The following is a 20,048-nucleotide window of genomic DNA, read 5'->3' as shown; positions in this document are numbered from 1 at the left end:
CTTTTGTAAATATGCTTCACTATGTATATATGTTGGCTACAATGCCTGTGTCATATTTGTACATATATTCCTTTTCTGGGAGTTTTGAAATAAAGTGGTAAGTCTTTTTGGTACCCTCTCCAAAGCCTCCACATCCTAGTGTGTTGACCAGAATTGAACACTATATTGCAAGTGCAGCCTAACTAAGGTTCCATAAAGCTGCAACATGACTTGTCAATTTTTAAACTCAATGCCAAGGCTGATGAAGGCAAGCATGCCATATGTATTCTTGACTACCTTCTCCACCTACATTGCCACTTTCAGTGACCTGTGTATCTGTACACCCAGATCCCTCTGCCTATCAATACTCTTAAGGATTCTGCCATTTACTGTATATTTCCCATCTGTATTAGACCTTCCAAAATGCATTACCTCACATTTGTCCGGATTAAACTCCATCTGCCATCTCTCCAAGTCTCCAACCAATCTATATCCGATGGCTTCATCACTATTCGCAATTCCACCAACCTTTGTGTCATCTGCAAACTTACTAATCAAACCAGTTACATTTTCCTCCAAATCATTTATGTATATTCCAAACAGCAAAGGTCCCAACACTGATCCCTGAGGAACGCCACTTGTCACAGCCCTCCATTCAGAAACACACCCTTCCACTGCTACCCTCTGCCTTCTATGACCGAGCCAGTTCTGTATCCATCTTGCCAGCTCACCTCTGATCCCATGTGACTTCACCTTCTGCACCAGTCTGCCATGAGGGACCTTGTCAAAGGCCTTACTGAAGTCCATGTAGACAACATCCACTGCCCTATCCTCATCAATCATCTTCGTCACTTCCTCGAAAAACCCGATCAAGTTAGTGAGATACAACCTCCCATTCACAAAACCATGTTGCCTCTCACTAAGATGTCCACTTATTTCCAAGTGGGAGTAAATCCTGTCTCGAAGAATCCTCTCCAATAATTTCCCTACCTCTTCCTTTTTGATTTCAACATGATTCAAACTATCTACACACCCTTTCCCAGACTCATCATCCACCAAGTCCTTCTATTTGGTGAATACTGACGCAAAGTACTCATTTAATACCTCGCCCATTTCCTCTGGCTCCACGCATAGATCCCCTCCCCTGTCCTTGAGTGGGCCCTGTCCTTGGCTACCCTCTTGCTTTTTATATATGTATTAAAAAGCCTTGGGATTTTCCTTAATCCTGCTAGCCTTCCTGACTCCTTGCTTAAGTTTCTTTCTACTTTCCTTGTATTCCACATTTGCTTCGTGTGTTCCCAGCCTCCTAGCCTTGACAAATGCTTCCTTTTTCTCTTTAATAGGCTCACAATATCTCTCATTATCCAAGGTTCCTAAAACTTGCCATACTTATCCTTCATCCTTACAGGAATGTGCCAGTCTTGAATTCCTATCAACTTACACTTGAAAGCCTCCCACATGCCAGATGTTGATTTGCCCTCAAACATCTGCCCCCAATCTACATTCTTCAATTCCTGACTAAAATTATTGTAATTAGCCTTCCCCCAATTTAGCACCTTCACCTGAACTTATATTTATCCATCAGGGTACCTTAAAGCTTACTGAATTGTGGTCACTGTTCCCGTACTGCTCCCCTACTGAAACATTGACCACCTGGCTGGGCTCATTCCCCAATGATGTGGAGATGCTGGCGTTGGACTGGGGTAAACACAGTAAGAGTTTTAACAACACCAGGTTAAAGTCCAACAGGTTTATTTGGTAGCAAATGGTAGACCTGGTTGGCTGTAGAGATTCGCATTCTAATCAGTATTCTGTAACTTGATTTTGTGTCTCTGTGCCCTGTTTGAGAGCAGATATCCACTCCATCTGACGAAGGAGCAGCGCTCCGAAAGCTAATGGCATTTGCTACCAAATAAGCCTGTTGGACTTTAACCTGGTGTTGTTAAAACTCTTACTCATTCCCCAATACCAGGTCCAGTATGGCCCCTTCCCTAGTTGGACTATCTACATAATGTTTCAAGAAACCCTCCTGGATGCTCCTTACAAACTCTATGCCATCCAGGCCCTTAGCACCAAGTGAGTCCCAGTCAATATAGGGGAAGTTAAAATCTCCCACAACAACCCTGTTACTTTTACACCTTGCCAAATCTGCCTACATATTTGTTCCTCTATCTCCCGCTGGCAGTTGGGAGGCCTACAGTAAACCCCCAACACTGTGACTACCAGTGACTACACACCTATTCCTGAGCTCTACCCATATTGCCTCGCTGTATGAGCCCTCAGAGGTGTCCTCCGCAGTACAGCTGAGATATTCTCCTTAACCAGTAGTGCAACTCCCCCACCCCTTTTACATCCGCCTCTATCCCGCCTGAAACATCTGTATCCTGGAACGTTAAGCTGCCAATCCTGTTCTTCCCTTAACCAAGTCTCTGTAATGGCAACAACATCATAGTTCCAAGTACTAATCCAAGCTCTAAGTTCATCTGCCTTATCTGTTACACTTCTCGCATTGAAGCAAATGCACCTCAGTCCACCAGACCCTCTTTGATTAGCAACCACACCCTGCCTGCTCTTTCTCTGAGTCTTACAGGCCTTAATCTCTGGTTTCCCTTCAGTTAATTCACCTTTGCTTTGGTTCCCACCCAACTGCCAAACGAGTTTAAATCCTCCCGTGTGACACTAGCAAATCTCCCGGCCAGAATATTTATGCCCCTCCAGTTTAGATGCAACCCATCTTTCTTGTACAGGTCCCACCTGCCCAAATGGCCCAGATATCTGAAACCCTCTCTCCTCCACCAGCTGTTTAGCCACGTGTTGAGCCGCACTATCTTCCTATTCCTCGCCTCACTGGCACGTGGCACAGGGAGTAATTCTGAGATTACAATCCTAGAGGTCCTGCTTTTTAACTTTCTACCTAACTCCCTAAACTGCTGCTGCAGGACCTCATCACTCTTCCTGTCTATGTCGTTAGTACCAATATGTACCACGACCTCTGGCTGTTCACCCTCTCCCTACAGAATGCTTTCTGCCCGTTTGGAGACATCCTGGACCCTGGCACCAGGGAGGCAACATTCCAACTCTTTCACATCCACAGAAGCACCTATCTGTACCCCTAATTATAGAGTCCCCTATAACTATTGCTCTAGTCCTCTTTGTCCCTCCCTGCTTAACAACAGAGCCGGCCATGGAGCCACTGCTGCAACCCATTATGGTCATCCAGTTTCACAAAAAGGACACTTTTGGGCAACTTCACCAAATTGTCATCGAGCAAGGATAGCAGGTACAGCTTTATAAAGCTGTGTCAGGTCAACATAGAGTCTGATGTCACTGCTAGGTTTAGGGGCTATAACTAAGCCAGAGCATTGTGGCAGCCTCTTGTCGTGTTGTCTTGTCTTTGACCTTTTTGACCAGTGGTGTGGTATCCACTTGGGAATAAATAAGCGGATGAGTTTGTCACCTGGGCACAGTGTGACATGAGCTTTCCTGGACCCAGAACAACCAAGGAAACTTGCTCCCAAAAATGGCTCCTCTGCCTGGTCATGTGACCGCTTTGATTCTTTGTCCAAAACCACATGCTGAGCATGCTGCCTTGCTGAGTAGGGAACGTTGCTGATTCTGTTCGGTACAAAGAGTTTTGTCAATTATTTTGCCTTTATATGTAAGAATTCTAGTGATCTGACCATTCTCTTTGAGGTCTCTCCTTCCCGGCCTCTGACACTTAATTTTGCTGTTTAGATATCCACATTTTTCATCCAGAATCGTTTAAAATGTCCGGTATAGCTACATATTTAGCTTCCCTCACATTGGCCATGTTTTATGACAGCGCTGTGTTCTAGCACCACATCTGACACATTTTAATATAGGTGCATGGGTCCTTCCTACTCCTTTGGCAGTTTTGGAGGGCTTTTCCTTGGGATTTCTGGTTGGTGTGCCTCCAAACTTTGGGCCTACATACAGGATTCACCCCTCCTAAGCCTCTACGTCAACCCAGATTGCAACCCGAGTCTGCTGTTGCAACCCTGCCTGCAGCTATAAAGTTGAATCATTATTAATTGTGAAAACCCTGACCTTGCATCATCAAGCCCATTAACCATGCTGCAGCTGCTTCGAAACCCATGTTTGGAGACTCTGTAACAGCTTGGAATTGATACAACTCATTAACAGAGGAATCAGCAGAATCATAGAGTCCCTCCAGTGTAGAAGGAAGCCACTTGGCCGATTGAGCCTACACCGAAAACAATTCTACCCAGGCCCTATCCCCGTAACCCCATTTACTTACCCTGTCAGTACCCTGACACTGGAAAGACAGAGGCTGAGGGGAGACCTGATAGAGGTCTACAGAATTATGAGAGGCATTGACAGGGTGGATGGTCAGAAGCTTTTTCCTAGGGTGGAAATGTCAATTACAAGGAGGCACAGTTTCAAGGTGAGAGCCATGGCAGCATTGGAGGCCAGAGTCTACCAAATTGTGGCCACACATTGGCAATGCACGAGCAGTGAAAGCATCTCCAAAGATTCATTCCAAGAAAATACCGTTGTTGGAGCATGGTAAGAAACACAGTGTCGATTGCCACTAAGCAGCCAATAGCCCCTCCGCAACCTTTCCAAAACATTGCAGATTTATGGCAAGTGCAGTGATGGGAGCTCTGGAAGAAATAGTTTGTAAGGCTCTGAATGGCTTCAGACCAGGGCAGCATGGTGGCACAATGGTTAGCACTGCTGCCTCACAGCGCCAGGGACCTAGGTTCAACCCTGGCCTTGGGTGACTGTGTAGAGTTTGCACATTCTCCCTATGTCTATGTGAGTTTCCTGTGGGTGGTCCGGTTTCCTCCCACAGTCCAAAGATGTGTGGGTTAGGTGGATTTACCATGCTCAATTGCCACTTGTATCCAAAGATATATAGATTAAGGGGATTAGCGGAGTAAATACGTGGGATTACAGGGTAAACTTGGATAAAAGTCGGTGCAGACTCGATGGGCCGAATGGCGTCCTTCACCACTGTAGGAATTCTATGAATTCTACTACTGTAAACTCCTCGGAAACTCCAGGCCAGTACACTTTTGTTCGCAGTGCGGGCCGAAGCTGATGATGTCTTGTGTTAGCGAAGTATCTTGGAATTATATGACGAGGTTATAAGTGCCTTTGATAAGTACTTCAGCCCTAATAAAGAGTTTGGTTAAAGAGGGTGTGAGATTCAACCAGAGGAGCGGTACGCATCTACTGCTGCCTCACAGCGCCAGGATCCCGGGTTCGATTCCGGCCTCAGGTCACTGTCTGTATGGAATTTGCACGTTCTCCTCGTGTCTGCATGGGTTTCCTCCAGGTGCTCTGGTTTCCTCTCACATTCCAAAGATTTGAGTCTTAGGTGGATTGGCCATGTTAAATTGCCCATTAATGTCAAAAAGAACAAAGAATAGTACAACACAGGAATGGGCCCTTCGGCGCTCCAAAGCTGTGCCAATCATGATGCCCTAACTAAAAAAAAAATCTTCTGCCCTTACTCAGTCCGTATCCCTCTATTCCCTCCCTATTCATGTACCCATCCAGATGCCTCTTAAATGTTGCTAATGTGCCTGTTTCCACCATATCCTTTGTCAGCGTGTTCAAGGCACCCACTACTCTGTGTGAAAAACTTCCCCCGCACATCTTCCTTAAACTTATCCCCTCTCGCCTTGAACCTGTGCCCCCTTGTAATTGACATTTCCACCCTAGGAAAAAGCCTCTATCCACCCTGTCAATGCCTCTCATAATTCTGTAGACCTCTATCAGGTCTCCCCTCAGCCTCTGTCTTTCCAGTGTCAGGGTACTGGCAGGGTAAGTAAATGGGGTTACGGGGATAGGGCCTGGGTAGAATTGTTTTTGGTGTAGGCTCAATCGGCCAAGTGGCTTCCTTCTACACTGTAGGGACTCTGTGATTCTGCTGATTCCTCTGTTAATGAGTTGTATCAATTCCAAGCTGTCTTGGTGAGGTTTTACCTCAGCAACAGATGTCTTGAGAAAGGCAGTACAGTTTTGCTTAAACTATTATTTACATTATTGTGCTCGGCACAACATCGTGGGCCGAAGGGCCTGTTCTGTGCTGTACTGTTCTATTATTTATAAGGAGGACCTGGTAATCTGGACATAGACTGCTCTTCTAGAGTCATAGAGGTTTACAGCATGGAAACAGGCCCTTGGGCCCAACATGTCCATGCCGCCCTTTTTTTTAAACCCCTAAACTAATCCCAATTGCCCGTATTTGGCCCATATCCCTCTATACCCATCTTACCCATGTAACTGTCTAAATGCTTTTTAAAAGACAAAATTGTACCCGCCTCTACTACTACCTCTGGCAGCTTGTTCCAGACACTCACCACCCTCTGTGTGAAAAAATTGTCCCTCTGGACACTTTTGTATCTCTCCCCTCTCACCTTAGACCTATGCCCTCTAATTTTAGACTCCCCTACCTTGGGAAAAGATATTGACTCTCTAGCTGATCTATGCCCCTCATTATTTTATAGACCTCGATAAGATCACCCCTCAGCCTTCTACACTCCAGAGAAAAAAGTCCCAGTCTATCCAGCCTCTCCTTATAACTCAATCCATCTAGCTCTCCTGGAGCCTCCCATCTGACCCCTGATGTCCCAGTTATATCTTAATATCATCATGGTACAACCATCATTCTATTACTTTACAATTGACACACCTATATGGCACAACAGGTTAATTATTTGCAAAGCTTGCAACAAGATATTCTAAATCTGTAGGTCTGTTTTTGTCAGCTAAGCAAAAAAGCCTGCACTACACTCATTTTCTCAGGAATTTGAATATGTCAGATTCTACTCTGATCTCACATATACTCCAAGAACATCCTCAGCAATATTTGGTTTGTATTTCCCAACCCACCCCTCAATTATATAAAAGGTCATGAATGTAGCCCAGTCCATCTCGCAAACCAGCCTCCCATCCATTGACTCTGTCTACACTTCCCGCTGCCTTGGAAAAGCAGCCAGCATAATTAAGGACCCCACGCACCCCGGACATTCTCTCTTCCACCTTCTTCCGCCAGGAAAAAGATACAAAAGTCTGAGATCATGCACCAACCGATTCAAGAACAGCTTCTTCCTTGCTGCCATAAGGCTTTTGAATGGACTTACCTTGCAATAGGCTGATCTTTCTCTACACCCTAGCTATGACTGTAACACTACATTCTGCACCCCCTCCTTTCGTTCTCTATGCACAGTATGCTTTGTCTGTGTAGCGCACAAGAAACAATACTTTCCACTATCCCAATACATGTGACAATAATAAATCAAATCAAAGCTATAACTGACTACCCTAAACAGCTCAATTTAATTACCAGCTGTAACTGGCTCCAGGGTGTCTCTTATCCTATACAATGTGAATTAGTAGAACTCCTCAATTAGGTTCCAGTCAGTAACTTACTGTCAGCTATTTGTTATTTTATGTATTAATTAGTTGATCACATCTATTAGATTCCAGACTAGAGATTAAATTCTATTCTACCTAAAGATAAAAAAATACTTAATCAATTCAATTAGATTCCAGTCTGTACCTCAATCCGGAGTATATCTTATTCTACGTATAAACCACCCAAAACCCTCTATTAGACTCCCGAGACAACCTGTTATCTGTCATTGTATATATGAAACAACAAATCCCTTTGATTAGATTCCAGTCTCTAACTCTGTCTGTCTTTTCTTTGCCCTCTGAAACTTGCCAGTTGCAATGTGACTTGAGACAGCAAGTGAGTCAGAAAGGCAAATACGTTACAGGCCAGTTAATGCACAAGGGAATTTGGCAAGGTTGCATGGTATTTATTTTAATGAGGGGTCTGACAAAAGCAGATGAGTTGAGGCACAAATTAAAACAGGTACGATGTCATTGCTCTCAGTGAGACATGGTTTAGAGAGGAGGAGGACTGGCAGCCCAATATTCCAGGATATAGGATCTTCAAGCAGGACAGGGAAAGAGATAACAATAGGAGAGAGTGTTGGAATTTTGATCAGGGAATTAATTGCAGCAGTAAAGAGGGACAATATCTTAGAAGGCTCTTCAAATGAAGCCATTAAGGTAAAAATCAAAAAGGAGCAATCACATCACTGGGAGTGTTCTATAGGCCCCCTAACAAAAATAGAAGAGTGGATATGTTGACAAGTTCCCACAAAGCGTAAAAGTAATAGTGTAGTGGTATTGGGGGATTTCAATTTTCCCAACATTAACTGGGCTAATGTGAAAGCTTTAGAGGAAGCAGAATTCTTAAAATGCATCCAGGAGAACTTTTTAATCCAGTACGTAGAAGGTTCTACAAGAGAAAGGGCAGTCCTGGACTTAGCTTTAGGCAACAAAGCCAGACAAGTGGTTGAATTATCAATGATTTGATTTGATTTGGTTTATTATTGTCATGTGTATTGGGATAAAATGAAAAGCATTGTTTCTTGCGCGCTATACAGACAAAACATATTGTACATAGAGTACATAGGGGAGAAGGAAAGGAGAGGATGCGGAATATAGTGTTACAGTCACAGCTAGGATGTGGAGAAAGATCAGAATTTAAGAGAGTTAGAGTTCAGTTTTAAGAGCATATAAGAAGAGTAAAAGATAGGAGTAGAGGGTATGCTGGGGACAGCTCTCAAGACGCCATCTTCAATGGGGGAGCATCTTGCAGACAATGCTCACAATTCCATTAAATTCAAAACTGTGATGCAAAAGGACAAGGATGGGTCAGAAATCAAAGATCTAAACTGGGGAGGAAGGCTGATTTTAATAAGCGGACACATCCGATATCCTGTAAGGACTCCATCCCATTCTCTCTGTCCCTTCGCCTCCGCCGTATCTGTTCTGATTATGTCACTTTCCAAACTAGCATGGCTGATATCTCTTCCTTCTTCCTCAATCGTGGTTTTCCACCCACTGTGGTTGACAGGGCCCTCAACTGCGTCCAACCTATCCCCCAGACCACTGCTCTCACCCCCTCCGCTCCCTCCCAGAACCAGGATAGGCTCCCCCTTGTCCTTACTTTTTACCCCATCAGTCTCCGCATTTAAAGGATCATCCTCCGTCATTTCCGCCAACTCCAGCGCAATGCCACTTCTCAACACATCTTCCTCTCACCCCCGGTCAGCATTCCGCAGTGACCTCCGGGTCACCCTGGTCCATTTCTCCATCACACCCAACACCTCACCCCCCCCCCCCCCCCCGCCCATGGCACTTTCCCATGCAATCGCAGAAGGTGCAACAGCTGCCCCTTTACCTCCCCCCTGCTCACCGTCCCAGGGCCTAAACACCCCTTTCAGGTGAAGCAGCGTTTTGCATGCACCTCCTTCAATCTGGTCTATTGCAGTCGCTGCTCCCAATGTGGCCTCCTGAACATCGGAGAGTCCAAACGCAGACTGGGTGACCACTTTGCTGAACACCTTGGGTCCGTCCGCAAGCAGGACCCAGACCTTCGTGTCGCTTGCCACTTCAGCACACCACCCTGCTCTCCTGTCCACATGTCCGTCCTTGGCCTTTTGCAATGTTCTAGCGAACCCCAATGCAAACTGGAGGAACAGCAACTCATCTTCCGATTGGGCACTTTACAGCCTTCCGGACTGAACATTGAGTTCAACAACCTCAGAGCATGAACTCTCCGCTCCACCTCCACCCTATTTCCATTTATTTTATTTCATTTCATTTCATCTCATTCTCATTTTATCGCTCTCCTTTCCACCCTTCTCTCCCCCCACCTCCCTTCTTCAGGCCAACTGCCACATTCCTCAGGCAGTCCTTTACAAAGCTGTGCCTTTGCTTTGCCATTCACGCATTCTGATGACTTAATGGACACTTTCAACACCTTCTCAGCCTTCTGCACGCTCATTTACATTCCCTTTGTCCAATTCCACCCCCCCCCCCCCCCCCCCCACCGCCCCCCCACCACCCGCAGAGTATAAATCTCTGCTGACTCTTTCCTTTCAGCTCTGACAAAGGGTCATCTAGATTTGAAACGTTGGCTCTACTCTCTCTCCACAGATGCTGTCAGACCTGCTGAGGTTTTCCAGCATTTTTCCATTTTTGTTTTAGATTCCAGCATCCGCAGTATTTTGCATTTATCTGATTTTAATACGATCTGATATGATTTGGCCAGAGTGGATTGGGAGCAGACACATTTGCATAAATCTGTAATGAAACAGTGGGACACATTCAAGAAAGAAATAGGGAGGGTGCAGGGCCAGCATGTTCCAATAAAGAAAAGATATGGGGCCCACAAATCCAGTGAACATTGGATATTGAGAGATATACGGCATTGGAGAAAAAAAAAGAGGGAGGCTCCTGCAGACAGAAACAACAAAAATATGAGAGGAATATATGATGTGCAAGAGCAAACTGTAAGAGGAAATGAGATCAAAAAGGGGGCATGAAAGGATACTGGCAGGTTGAAATAAAGGAAAATTCTGAGCTGTTTGACACATACGTGAAGGACAAATGGATTACTAGGGAAAGAGTAGGACCACAGTGGTAATATGTGTGTGGAGCCAGAGGACGGAGGCAGGGTTCTAAATGAATATTTGTGTCAGTGTTCACTAGTTAAAGAGACAATATGGGTTTAGAAATCAGGGAGAAGGACTGTGATGCGATTAAATAAATTAATATAGACAGAGAGGAGGTTCTGAGTGGTCTGACAAGCTTAAAGGTAGACAGATCTCCAAGACCAGATGAAATATATCCCAGGTTGTTGAGTGAAGCAAGGGAGGAAATAGCAGAGACACTGGCATAATTTTCAATTTCTCTCTGCCCACAGGAGAGGTGCCGGAGGACAGGAGGACAGCCAATGTGGGACCATTATTCAAGAAGGGAGGAAGGGCTAAACCAGGAAACTAGAGGCCAGTCAGTCTAACCTCAGTGGTGGGGTAACTGTTGGAAGCAATTCTGCGAAACAGAATTAATATGCATTTGGAGAGGCAGGGATTAATCAACAGTCAGCATGGTTTTGTTCAGGGAAGGTCATGTCAAACTAACTTGACTGAATTTTTCGGAGAGCTGACCAGGTGTGTAGATGAGGGCAATGCATTTGATGTAGTCTACTTGGACTTCAGCAAGGTTTTTGATAAAGTCCCATGTGGGAGACTGGAAGCGAAGGTAAGAGCCCATGGGATCTCAGGAAATTGGGCAAATTGGATCCAGAATTGCTTGAGTGGCAGGAAGCAGAGGGTGATGGTCAAGGGGTGGTTTTCAGACTGGAAGACTGTGTCCAGTGGGGTCCAGCGGGATGCCAAGGGATCAGTGTTGGGACTCTTGCTGTTTGTGGTTTATATAAATGATTTAGACTTGAATGTAGGAGGGTTGATCAATAAATTTGCAGAAGATATAAAAATTGGTAGGGTCATAAATAGTGAGGAGGATAGCCTTAGATTACAGGAGGATATAGATGGGCTGATCAGTGGCAAATGGAATTCAATGTGGATAAGTGTGAGGTGATGCACTTGGACAGGACAAATAAGGCAAAAGAACACATGGTGAATCGCAGGAACCTTGGTAGGACTGAGGATCAGAGGGATCTTGATGTGCATGTAGACCAGTTCCTTAAGGTAACAGGACAGTTAGATTAAATTGTTTAAAAGGTATATGGTATACTTGCATTTATTAGCCAAGGCATAGAGCTTAAGAGCAGAGAGGTTATGCTGGAATTATATAAAGCATTAGTTATCCCATAGCTAGAGCATTGTGTGCTGTTCTGAAATCCACATTATAGGAGGGATGTGATAGCACTGGAAATGGTGCAGGGGAGATTTACCAGGATGTTGCTGGGGCTGGAGAGTTTTAGTTATGAAGAGAGATTGGATAGATTGGGGTTGTTTTCCTTGGAGCAGAGAGACTGAGGGGGAGACGTGATTGAGATGTACAAATTTATGAGGAGCTTAGATTGGGCAGGAGGAAACCTTTCCCCTTGATGAAGGGATCAGTGACCAGGGGGTGTAGATTGAACGCGAGGGGCAGGAGGTTTGGAGGGGATGTGGGGAAAAACCTTTTCAACCAAACTTTGGTGGAAATCTAGAACTCACTGCCTGAAAATGATTCAAGAAGTATTTAGATGTGTATTTCTGAGACTAAGGCATGCATTTGGCCAAGTGCTGGAAAATGGGATTATAATAATCCTGTGGTTTGTCTCTGACCGCTTGTCTCTGCAGACACAATGGGCCGTAGGGTCTTGTTCTGTGTTGTATACCTCTGTGACTCTATGACTGTTACTCTACACCTCTCTCATAGCTTGAAGCTCATCCTAAAGGAACTATTCTAAGGCAATTGAGAAAAGGGCATTAGCTCATCAGTGCCCATTCCACAAGTGCCCTAACTCTTCCATTAAGAGCATCCAGCTACACTGTGAATTCAGATGCACAGGGCTTGTGAAGTATCAGCCTTTGTTCTCGGATGATTTATGCAGTAAGACACCCCTTTTCAGATTTTCTGTTTGCTTCCAGTGATCTTTTCATTGTGTAGCTCATTGACTTGCAACATTTTCATGGTTGACTTGTAATAGGTTGACAACACCAATTACAGAGTGCAACCACATATAACTCCATTACCAGAATCACAGCAGCATGATGTGAGCCCTGAGGCAGATTTTCAAGTGAATGCTTTGACCTTAACTAAAATGAAAAGCTAAAGTGAGTAACATTCTTAGTAATTGACAACTGCAAATTAAGCTTTTACAGGAAATGTGATGATGAGATTAGCACTTAGACACTCCATTGTTAGATCATAAATAAAAACAGATAACACTAGAGATACACAGCAGGTCAGGCAACAACTATGGAGCGAGAAACAGAATTAATCAGTGAAATGTAAGGTTCCCAACAGCTGTATACCAGGAGGTGGTGTGTGTGTGTGTGTGTGTGGGGGGGGGGGGGGGGTATTGATGAAGAGTCATCATGGGATTACAGGAGATGTTAGTGAACTGGATACCTGGGTGTACCTCAAAGATATGCAGGAAAACCACCGCTCCTCCCCCAGAACATCCATAGAAGTTACAGCACAGAAGGAAGCTATTTGCCCCATCTTGTCCATGCCAGCCCAAGGACATCAAGGTGTCCTTACTAATGCCACCTTTCTACAAGTGGCCCATAGCCCTGCAGTTTACAGTACTTAAGGTGCAGACCCACATACTTTTTAAAAGAGTTTAGGGTCTCTGCTTCAACCACCAACTCAGACAGCAAATTCCAGACACCCACTACCCTCTGTGTAAAAAAGTTTTTCCTCATGTCCCCTCTAATCCTTCTACCACTTACAGGATAGGATATAGATAGGCTGGAAATAGGATATAGATAGGCTGGAAATTTGGGCAAAGAAATGGCAGATGGAGTTCAATCCTGATAAATGCGAAGTGATGCATTTTGGTGGGAATAATGTAGGGAGGAGCTACACGATAAATGGAAGAACCATAAAGGGTGTAGAGACGCAGAGGGACCTGGGTGTGCAAGTCCACAGATCTTTGAAGGTGACGTCACAGGTGGAGAAGGTGGTGAAGAAGGCATATGGCATGCTTGCCTTTATAGGACGGGGCATAGAGTATAAAAGTTGGGGTCTGATGTTGCAGATGTATAGAACGTTGGTTCGGCCGCATTTGGAATACTGCGTCCAGTTCTGGTCGCCACACTACCAGAAGGACGTGGAGGCTTTGGAGAGAGTACAGAGGAGGTTTACCAGGATGTTGCCTGGTATGGAGGGGCTTGGTTATGAGGAGAGATTGGGGAAACTGGGGTTGTTCTCCTTGGAAAGACGGAGGATGAGGGGAGACTTAATAGAGGTGTATAAAATTATGAAAGGCATAGATAGGGTGAACGGTGGGAAGCTTTTCCCCGGGTCGGTGGTGACGTTCACGAGGGGTCATAGGTTCAAGGTGAAGGGGGGGAGGTTTAACACAGATATCAGAAGGACATATTTTACACAGAGGGTCGTGGGGGCCTGGAATGTGTTGCCGGGCAAGGTGGTGGAGGCGGACACACTGGGAACGTTTAAGACTTATCTAGACAGCTATATGAACGGAGTGGGAATGGAGGGATACAAAAGAGTGGTCTAGTTTGGGCCAGGGAGCAGCGGGGGCTAATTGTTCTTTGTTTCTCGTTTCAAGGCTTCATTCTATGATCATCTTGCTGGTGCCAGTACAGAGCGAGACTGCGGATAGTTGGGAACCTGTCTCGGGGGCAGGGAATTCAGATGGTGTTCGTAAAGCAGAAGTGGAAATGAATAGGGTTGGGAAGCATTTTCTGATCAGGGCCAGTGTGATCTCCTGGACTCGTTTCGATCGCCACAGGGGGTCGGAGAGGAATTTCCCAGATTTTATTTTTCCCCATATTGGCCCTGGGGTTTTCACTCTGGGTTTTCGCCTCTCCCTGGAGATCACATGGTCTGGAATGGGGGGGTGGGGGTGAGTTAATAGGTTGTGATGAACAAAGCATCGTAGCTGTAAGGGACAGCTCGGTGGATAGGATATTAGGATGTAGATAGGCTGGAAAATTGGGCGGGGATCCTGGATTCAGGATTCAATCCTGGACCGGGGAGCGGCGCGGGCTTGGAGGGCCGAAGGGCCTGTTCCTGTGCTGTATTGTTCTTTGTTCTTTGTTCTTTTATCTTGAATCTATGTCCCCAGGTTCTATAATTTTCCACCAAGGGCAACAATTTTATCCTGTCCACTCTATCCCTTTCCCTCATAATTTTGGGCACCTCTATCAAGTTGGTGGCACAGTGGTTAAAACTGCTGCCTCACAGTGCCAGGAACCTGGGTTCGATTTTGTCCTAGGGTGACTGTGTGGAGTTTGCATGTTCTCTCCCCATGTCTGCGTGGGTTTCCCAAGGGTGCTCTGGTTTCCTTCCACACGCCAAAGATCTGCTGGTTAGGTCAATTGGCCATGCTAAATTGCCCCTTAGTGCCAGGAGGATTAGCAGGAAAATTATGTGGGATTATGGAGATAGAGTCTGGGTGGGATTGTTGACGGTGCAGGCTCAGTGGGCCCAATGGCCTCCTTCTGCACTGTAGGCATTCTATGATTCTAAGATTCTTAGTCACCCCTCAGCCTTTGTTCCAAAGAAAATAACCCTAACTCCTCATTGTTACACTTTTCCAGCCCTGGCAACATTCTAGTAAACCTCCTCTGCACTGTCCCCAGCGCAATTATATCCTTCCTGTAATGTGGTGACCAGAAATGCACACTGGTAAGTGGGAGGCTTTCAAACGTGTGTTAACCAAGATTCAGGGTAAGCACGTTCCTCTTCGAGTGAAGAGGAAGGCTGATAGAATTAGAGAACACTGGATTCCTTGGGATATTGAGGTCCTGGTCAAGAAGAAGATGGAGGCACATGACATGCACAGGCAGCTGGGATCAAGTGGATCCCTTGAAGAGTATAGAGGGTGTCAGAGTAGAGTTAAGAGAGAAATCAGAAGGGCAAAAGGAGACACAATATTGTTTTGACAGATAAGGCAAAGGAGAATCCAAAGAGCTTCTACAAATACATAAAGGGCAAAAGAGTAACGAGGGAGAGAGTAGGGCCTCTTAAGGATCAACAAGGTCATCTATGTGCGGATCCACAAGAGATGGGTGAGATCCTAAATGAATATTTCTCATCAGTATTTACTGTTGAGAAAGGCAGTGATGTTAGGGAACTTGGGGAAATAAATAGTGATGTTTTGAGGAGTGTACATATAACAGAGAAGGAGTTGCTGGAAGTCTTAAAGCGCATCAAGGTAGATAAATCCCCGGGACCTGATAAAGTGTATCCCAGGATGTTGTGGGAGGCTAGGGAGGAAATTGCGGGTCCCCTAGCAGAGATATTTGAATAACTGACAGCCATAGGTGAAGTGCCTGAAGATTGGAGGGTGGCAAATGTTGCGCCTTTGTTAAAGAAGAACTGCTTGGAAAAGCCTGGGAACTACAGGCTGGTGAGCTTCACATCCCTAGTGGGTAAGTTGTTAGAAGGTATGCTGAGAGAAAGGATCTACAGGGATTTAGAGAGTCAAGGACTGATTAGGGACGGTCAGCATGGCTTTGTGAGTGGAAAATCATGTCTCACGAATCTGATTGAGTTTTTTGAAGGGGTAACCAAGAAGGTAGATGAGGACAATACAGTTGATGTTGTCTACATGGACTTTAGCAAGGCCTTTGACAAGGTACCGCACGGTAGGTTGTTGCATAAGGTTAAATCTCACGGGATCCAGGGTGAGGTAACCAATTGGATACAAAATTGGCTTGATGACAGAAAACAGAGTGTGGTTGTCGAGGGTTGTTTTTCAAACTGGAGGCCTGTGACCAGCGGTGTGCCTCAAGGATCGGTGCTGGGTCCACTGTTATTTGTCATCTATATTAACGATTTGGGTGAGAATTTAGGACGCATGGTTAGTAAGTTTACAGATGACACCGAGATTGGTGGCATAGTGGACAGTGAAGAAGGTTATCTGGGATAGCAATGGAATCTTGATCATTGGGCCAGTGGGCTGATGAATGGCAGATGGAGTTTAATTTAGATAAATGCAAGGTGATGCATTTTGGTAGATCGAACCAGGGCAGGACTTATTCAGTTACTTGGAATATTGTGTACAGTTCTGGTCACCCTATTATAGAAAAGATATTATTAAACTAGAAAGAGTGCAGAAAAGATTTACTAGGATACTCCCAGGACTTGATGGTTTGAGTTATAAGGAGAAGCTGGATAGACTGGGATTTTTTTCCCTGGAGCGTAGGAGGCTTAGGGGTGATCTTACAGAGGTCTATAAAATAAAGAGGAGCAAAGATAAGGTAGATAGTCAACATCTTTTCCCAAAGGTAGTGGAGTCTAAAACTAAAGGGCATAGGTTTAAGGTTAGAGAGGAGAGATACAAAAGGGTCCAGAGGGGCAATTTTTTCACACACAGGGTGGTGAGTGTCTGGAACGAGCTGCCAGAGGCAATAGTAGAGGTGGGTACAATTTTTTCTTTTAAAAAGCATTTGGACAGTTACATGGGTAAGATGAGTATAGAGAGATATGGCCAAATGCGGGCAATTGGGACTAACTTAGTGGTAAAAACTGGGCAGCATGGAAAAATTGGGCCAAAGGGCCTGTTTCCATGCTGTAACCTCTATGACTTTATGACTCCAGTTGTGGTTTCACCAGTGTTTTATACAATTCCAATATTATTTCCTTACTTTTATATTTTATACCTCTGCCAATGAAAGAGAGCATTCCATATGCCTTCTTTACAACCTTGCCTACTTGAACTGCTGCCTTTAGGGACCTGTGTACTCACACGCCAAGATCTCTCATTTCATCTACACCTCTCAGTATATTCCTGTTTATTGTATATTCTCCATAACTGTTTGACCTCCCTAAATATATTACCTCACAATTCTCCATGTTAAACTCCATCTGCCACTCAACCGCCCATTCCGCCAACTATCGCTATCGTTTTGTAGATTATAGCTATCCTCTACACTATCCACTACTCAGCCAATCTTTGTGTCATCTGCAAATTTCCCAATTGTGCCCCCCACGTTCACATCCAGATTGTTAATATATAACACAAACAGCATGGGTCCCAACACTGAGCCCTGTGGAACACCACTTGATACAACTTTCCATTCACAAGAGCATCCATCGACCATTACCCTTTGTTTCCTGTTACTAAGCCAACTTTCGATTTAGTTTGCCATGTTACCATTGGCTTTTACTTTTTTGACCAATCTGCCATGTTGGACCTTGTCAAACACCTTGCTGAAATCCATGTACACAACATCCACTGCACTACCTTCATCAACCATTCTTGTCACTTTCTCAAATAATTCAGTTATGTTTGTGAGGCAAGACCTTCCTTTAACAAATCCATGCTGACCATCCCTGACAAACCCATGCCTTTCTACGTGACAGTTAATGCTATCTCTCAGGATTGATTCTAGTAATTTACCCACCAATGTGTAAGACTAACTGGTCTATAATTGTTTGGCATTTCCTTCTATCCCTTTTTAAACAATGGAACTATGTTTGCATTTCTCCAGTCCTCTGGTATCTCCCCTATATCAAGTGAGGATTGGAAAATCATCCTCAGAGCATCTGCTATCTCCCTGACATCCTACAGCAGCCTCAGAAACAATCCATCTGGCCCTAGCAACTTATCAACTTGCAAGGATCCCAACCTTTCGAGTTCTTCCTTTCTTTATGATTATCCCGTCCAATATCTCAGTGTTCCTCCTGGACTAGTAAATCTGTATCATCCCTTTCCTTTGTAAATGCGGACACAAGATATTCATTTAAAATCCTTTCCACATCCTCTGCATCAACACAAAAGTTCCCTGCTTCATCTCTGATAGGTTCCACTTTTCCTTAACTAATGTTTTACCATTAATATGTTGGTAAAATATCTTTAGGTTTTCTTTAACTTTATTTGGTATTCTTTTTTCATGCCCTTTCTTTGATTTCCTTATTTCCTTTTTTTGTTTGCTCTTTGTACTTCCTATATGCATCTGGGCTAACTACAGTGTTTAGTTCTTTACGCCTATTATACGCTTCCTTTTCCTGAATACTCTTCCTCTGTATTGTTCTAGACAACTAAGGGTTCTAGATTTGGCAGTACCACTCTTTTTTTGGAGGGGACATGTCTACTTTGTATATTTAGAATCTCATTTTTTAGTGCTTCCCACTGGTTTTCCACTGATGGATCCTCTAGCAGTGCTGTCCTGTCCACCTCAGCCAAATCCATTCTCATTCCTGCAAAATTTGCCTTAACCCAGTTCAAAACTTTTACTCCTGCTTTATCTCTGTCCTTTTCCATGGGAATGCTAAATCTAACTGAATTGTGATCACTATCCTTGATTTGGTCGCCAACAATCACTTCACCCACTTCGTTCCTGAAGACTAGATCTAAAATTGTAGTAATCAGACATAGTAACTGGAATACAGGTTCCACATAAGATCATTTCACAAGAATCTATAAACTTCCTCCAATGAAGATGAATCAAAGAAAGAAAGCTGTTCTAATGTCTAACCCTAATGTATCCTCTCACAGGTTCGATCAGCGGTGAGAAAAAGATGGCATCGTTGGCAAGACAATCACTCGATCCGGACTCGGGTTGCCAGGGCAATGTCCATTCCAACATCGCCCACGAGGGTCAGTTTCCAGAGCATCAAACAGACAACAGCTGTCTAAGCTTTTAGACATGGAACAAGCTGACCTCGATATGTCCCTCCAACTGCTTGCTCTGGCCCTCTAATTGACCCAGCTCGCTCTGGCCCTCCAACTGACCGAGTTCGCTCTGGCCCTCTAATTGACCCAGCTCGCTCTGGCCCTCTAATTGACCCAGCTCGCTCTGTCCCTCCAACTGACCGAGCTCGCTCTGGCCCTCTAATTGACCCAGCTTACTCTGGCCCTCCAACTGACCGAGCTCACTCTGGCCCTCCAACTGACCCAGCTCACTCTGGCCCTCCAACTGACCCAGCTCACTCTGGCCTTCCAACTGACCCAGCTCGCTCTGTCTCTCCAACTGACCCAGCTCACTCTGTCCCTCCAACTGACCCAGCTCACTCTAGCCCTCCAACTGACCCAGCTCACTCTGGCCTTCCAACTGACCCAGCTCACTCTGTCTCTCCAACTGACCCAGCTCACTCTGTCCCTCCAACTGACCCAGCTCACTCTGGCCCTCCAATTAACCCAGCTCACTCTGTCCCACCAATTAACCCAGCTCACTCTGTCCCTCCAACTGACCCAGCTCACTCTGTCCCACCATCAAGCTGCCCCCGGCTGAGTCTATTCCTATCACTCCAAGCTGACTGAATATTGAACTGACTGACCAGTATAATTCATGCCAACTAGTTGGCCAGCGAGAAGCATAATGCAGGAGCATGAAGAGAGGAATGAATAGAAGCAGACTTGGAGAAGGGTGTAATATAATCTGAGCATCACAGCTACCTTCAAACTCCAGCTCAATTCACCATTTGTTTTTTCCTCAGCTCCACCCTGTTGAATAGGATCAGCTAGACACCAAGCTTTTGGAGTATAATAGCATCATGGTGGAAATATAAAAACCTTTCGAACATGTAATATATGTAGATGTGCTGTGTTAGGTATGGTG

General features: G+C 44.9%; 1 protein-coding gene across 1 annotated transcript in view; it reads left to right on the top strand.

The window, feature by feature from the left end:
• The window catches only part of LOC144500261 (corticotropin-releasing factor receptor 1-like), a 180,919-nt gene extending 161,793 nt beyond the window's left edge, over positions 1-19,126 (top strand). The window contains exon 16 of the mRNA XM_078222937.1: positions 18,986-19,126. Within this exon, the coding sequence (XP_078079063.1) occupies positions 18,986-19,126 (141 nt within the window). The remainder of the gene's footprint in view (positions 1-18,985) is intronic.
• The last annotated feature ends 922 nt before the right edge of the window (positions 19,127-20,048 follow it).

This window comes from Mustelus asterias, chromosome 11 (genome assembly GCF_964213995.1).
Source record: "Mustelus asterias chromosome 11, sMusAst1.hap1.1, whole genome shotgun sequence".
Classification (NCBI taxonomy): domain Eukaryota; kingdom Metazoa; phylum Chordata; class Chondrichthyes; order Carcharhiniformes; family Triakidae; genus Mustelus; species Mustelus asterias.
The sequence above is the reverse complement of the archived record's forward strand: the minus strand, read 5'-3'. Positions and strand labels throughout refer to the sequence as shown.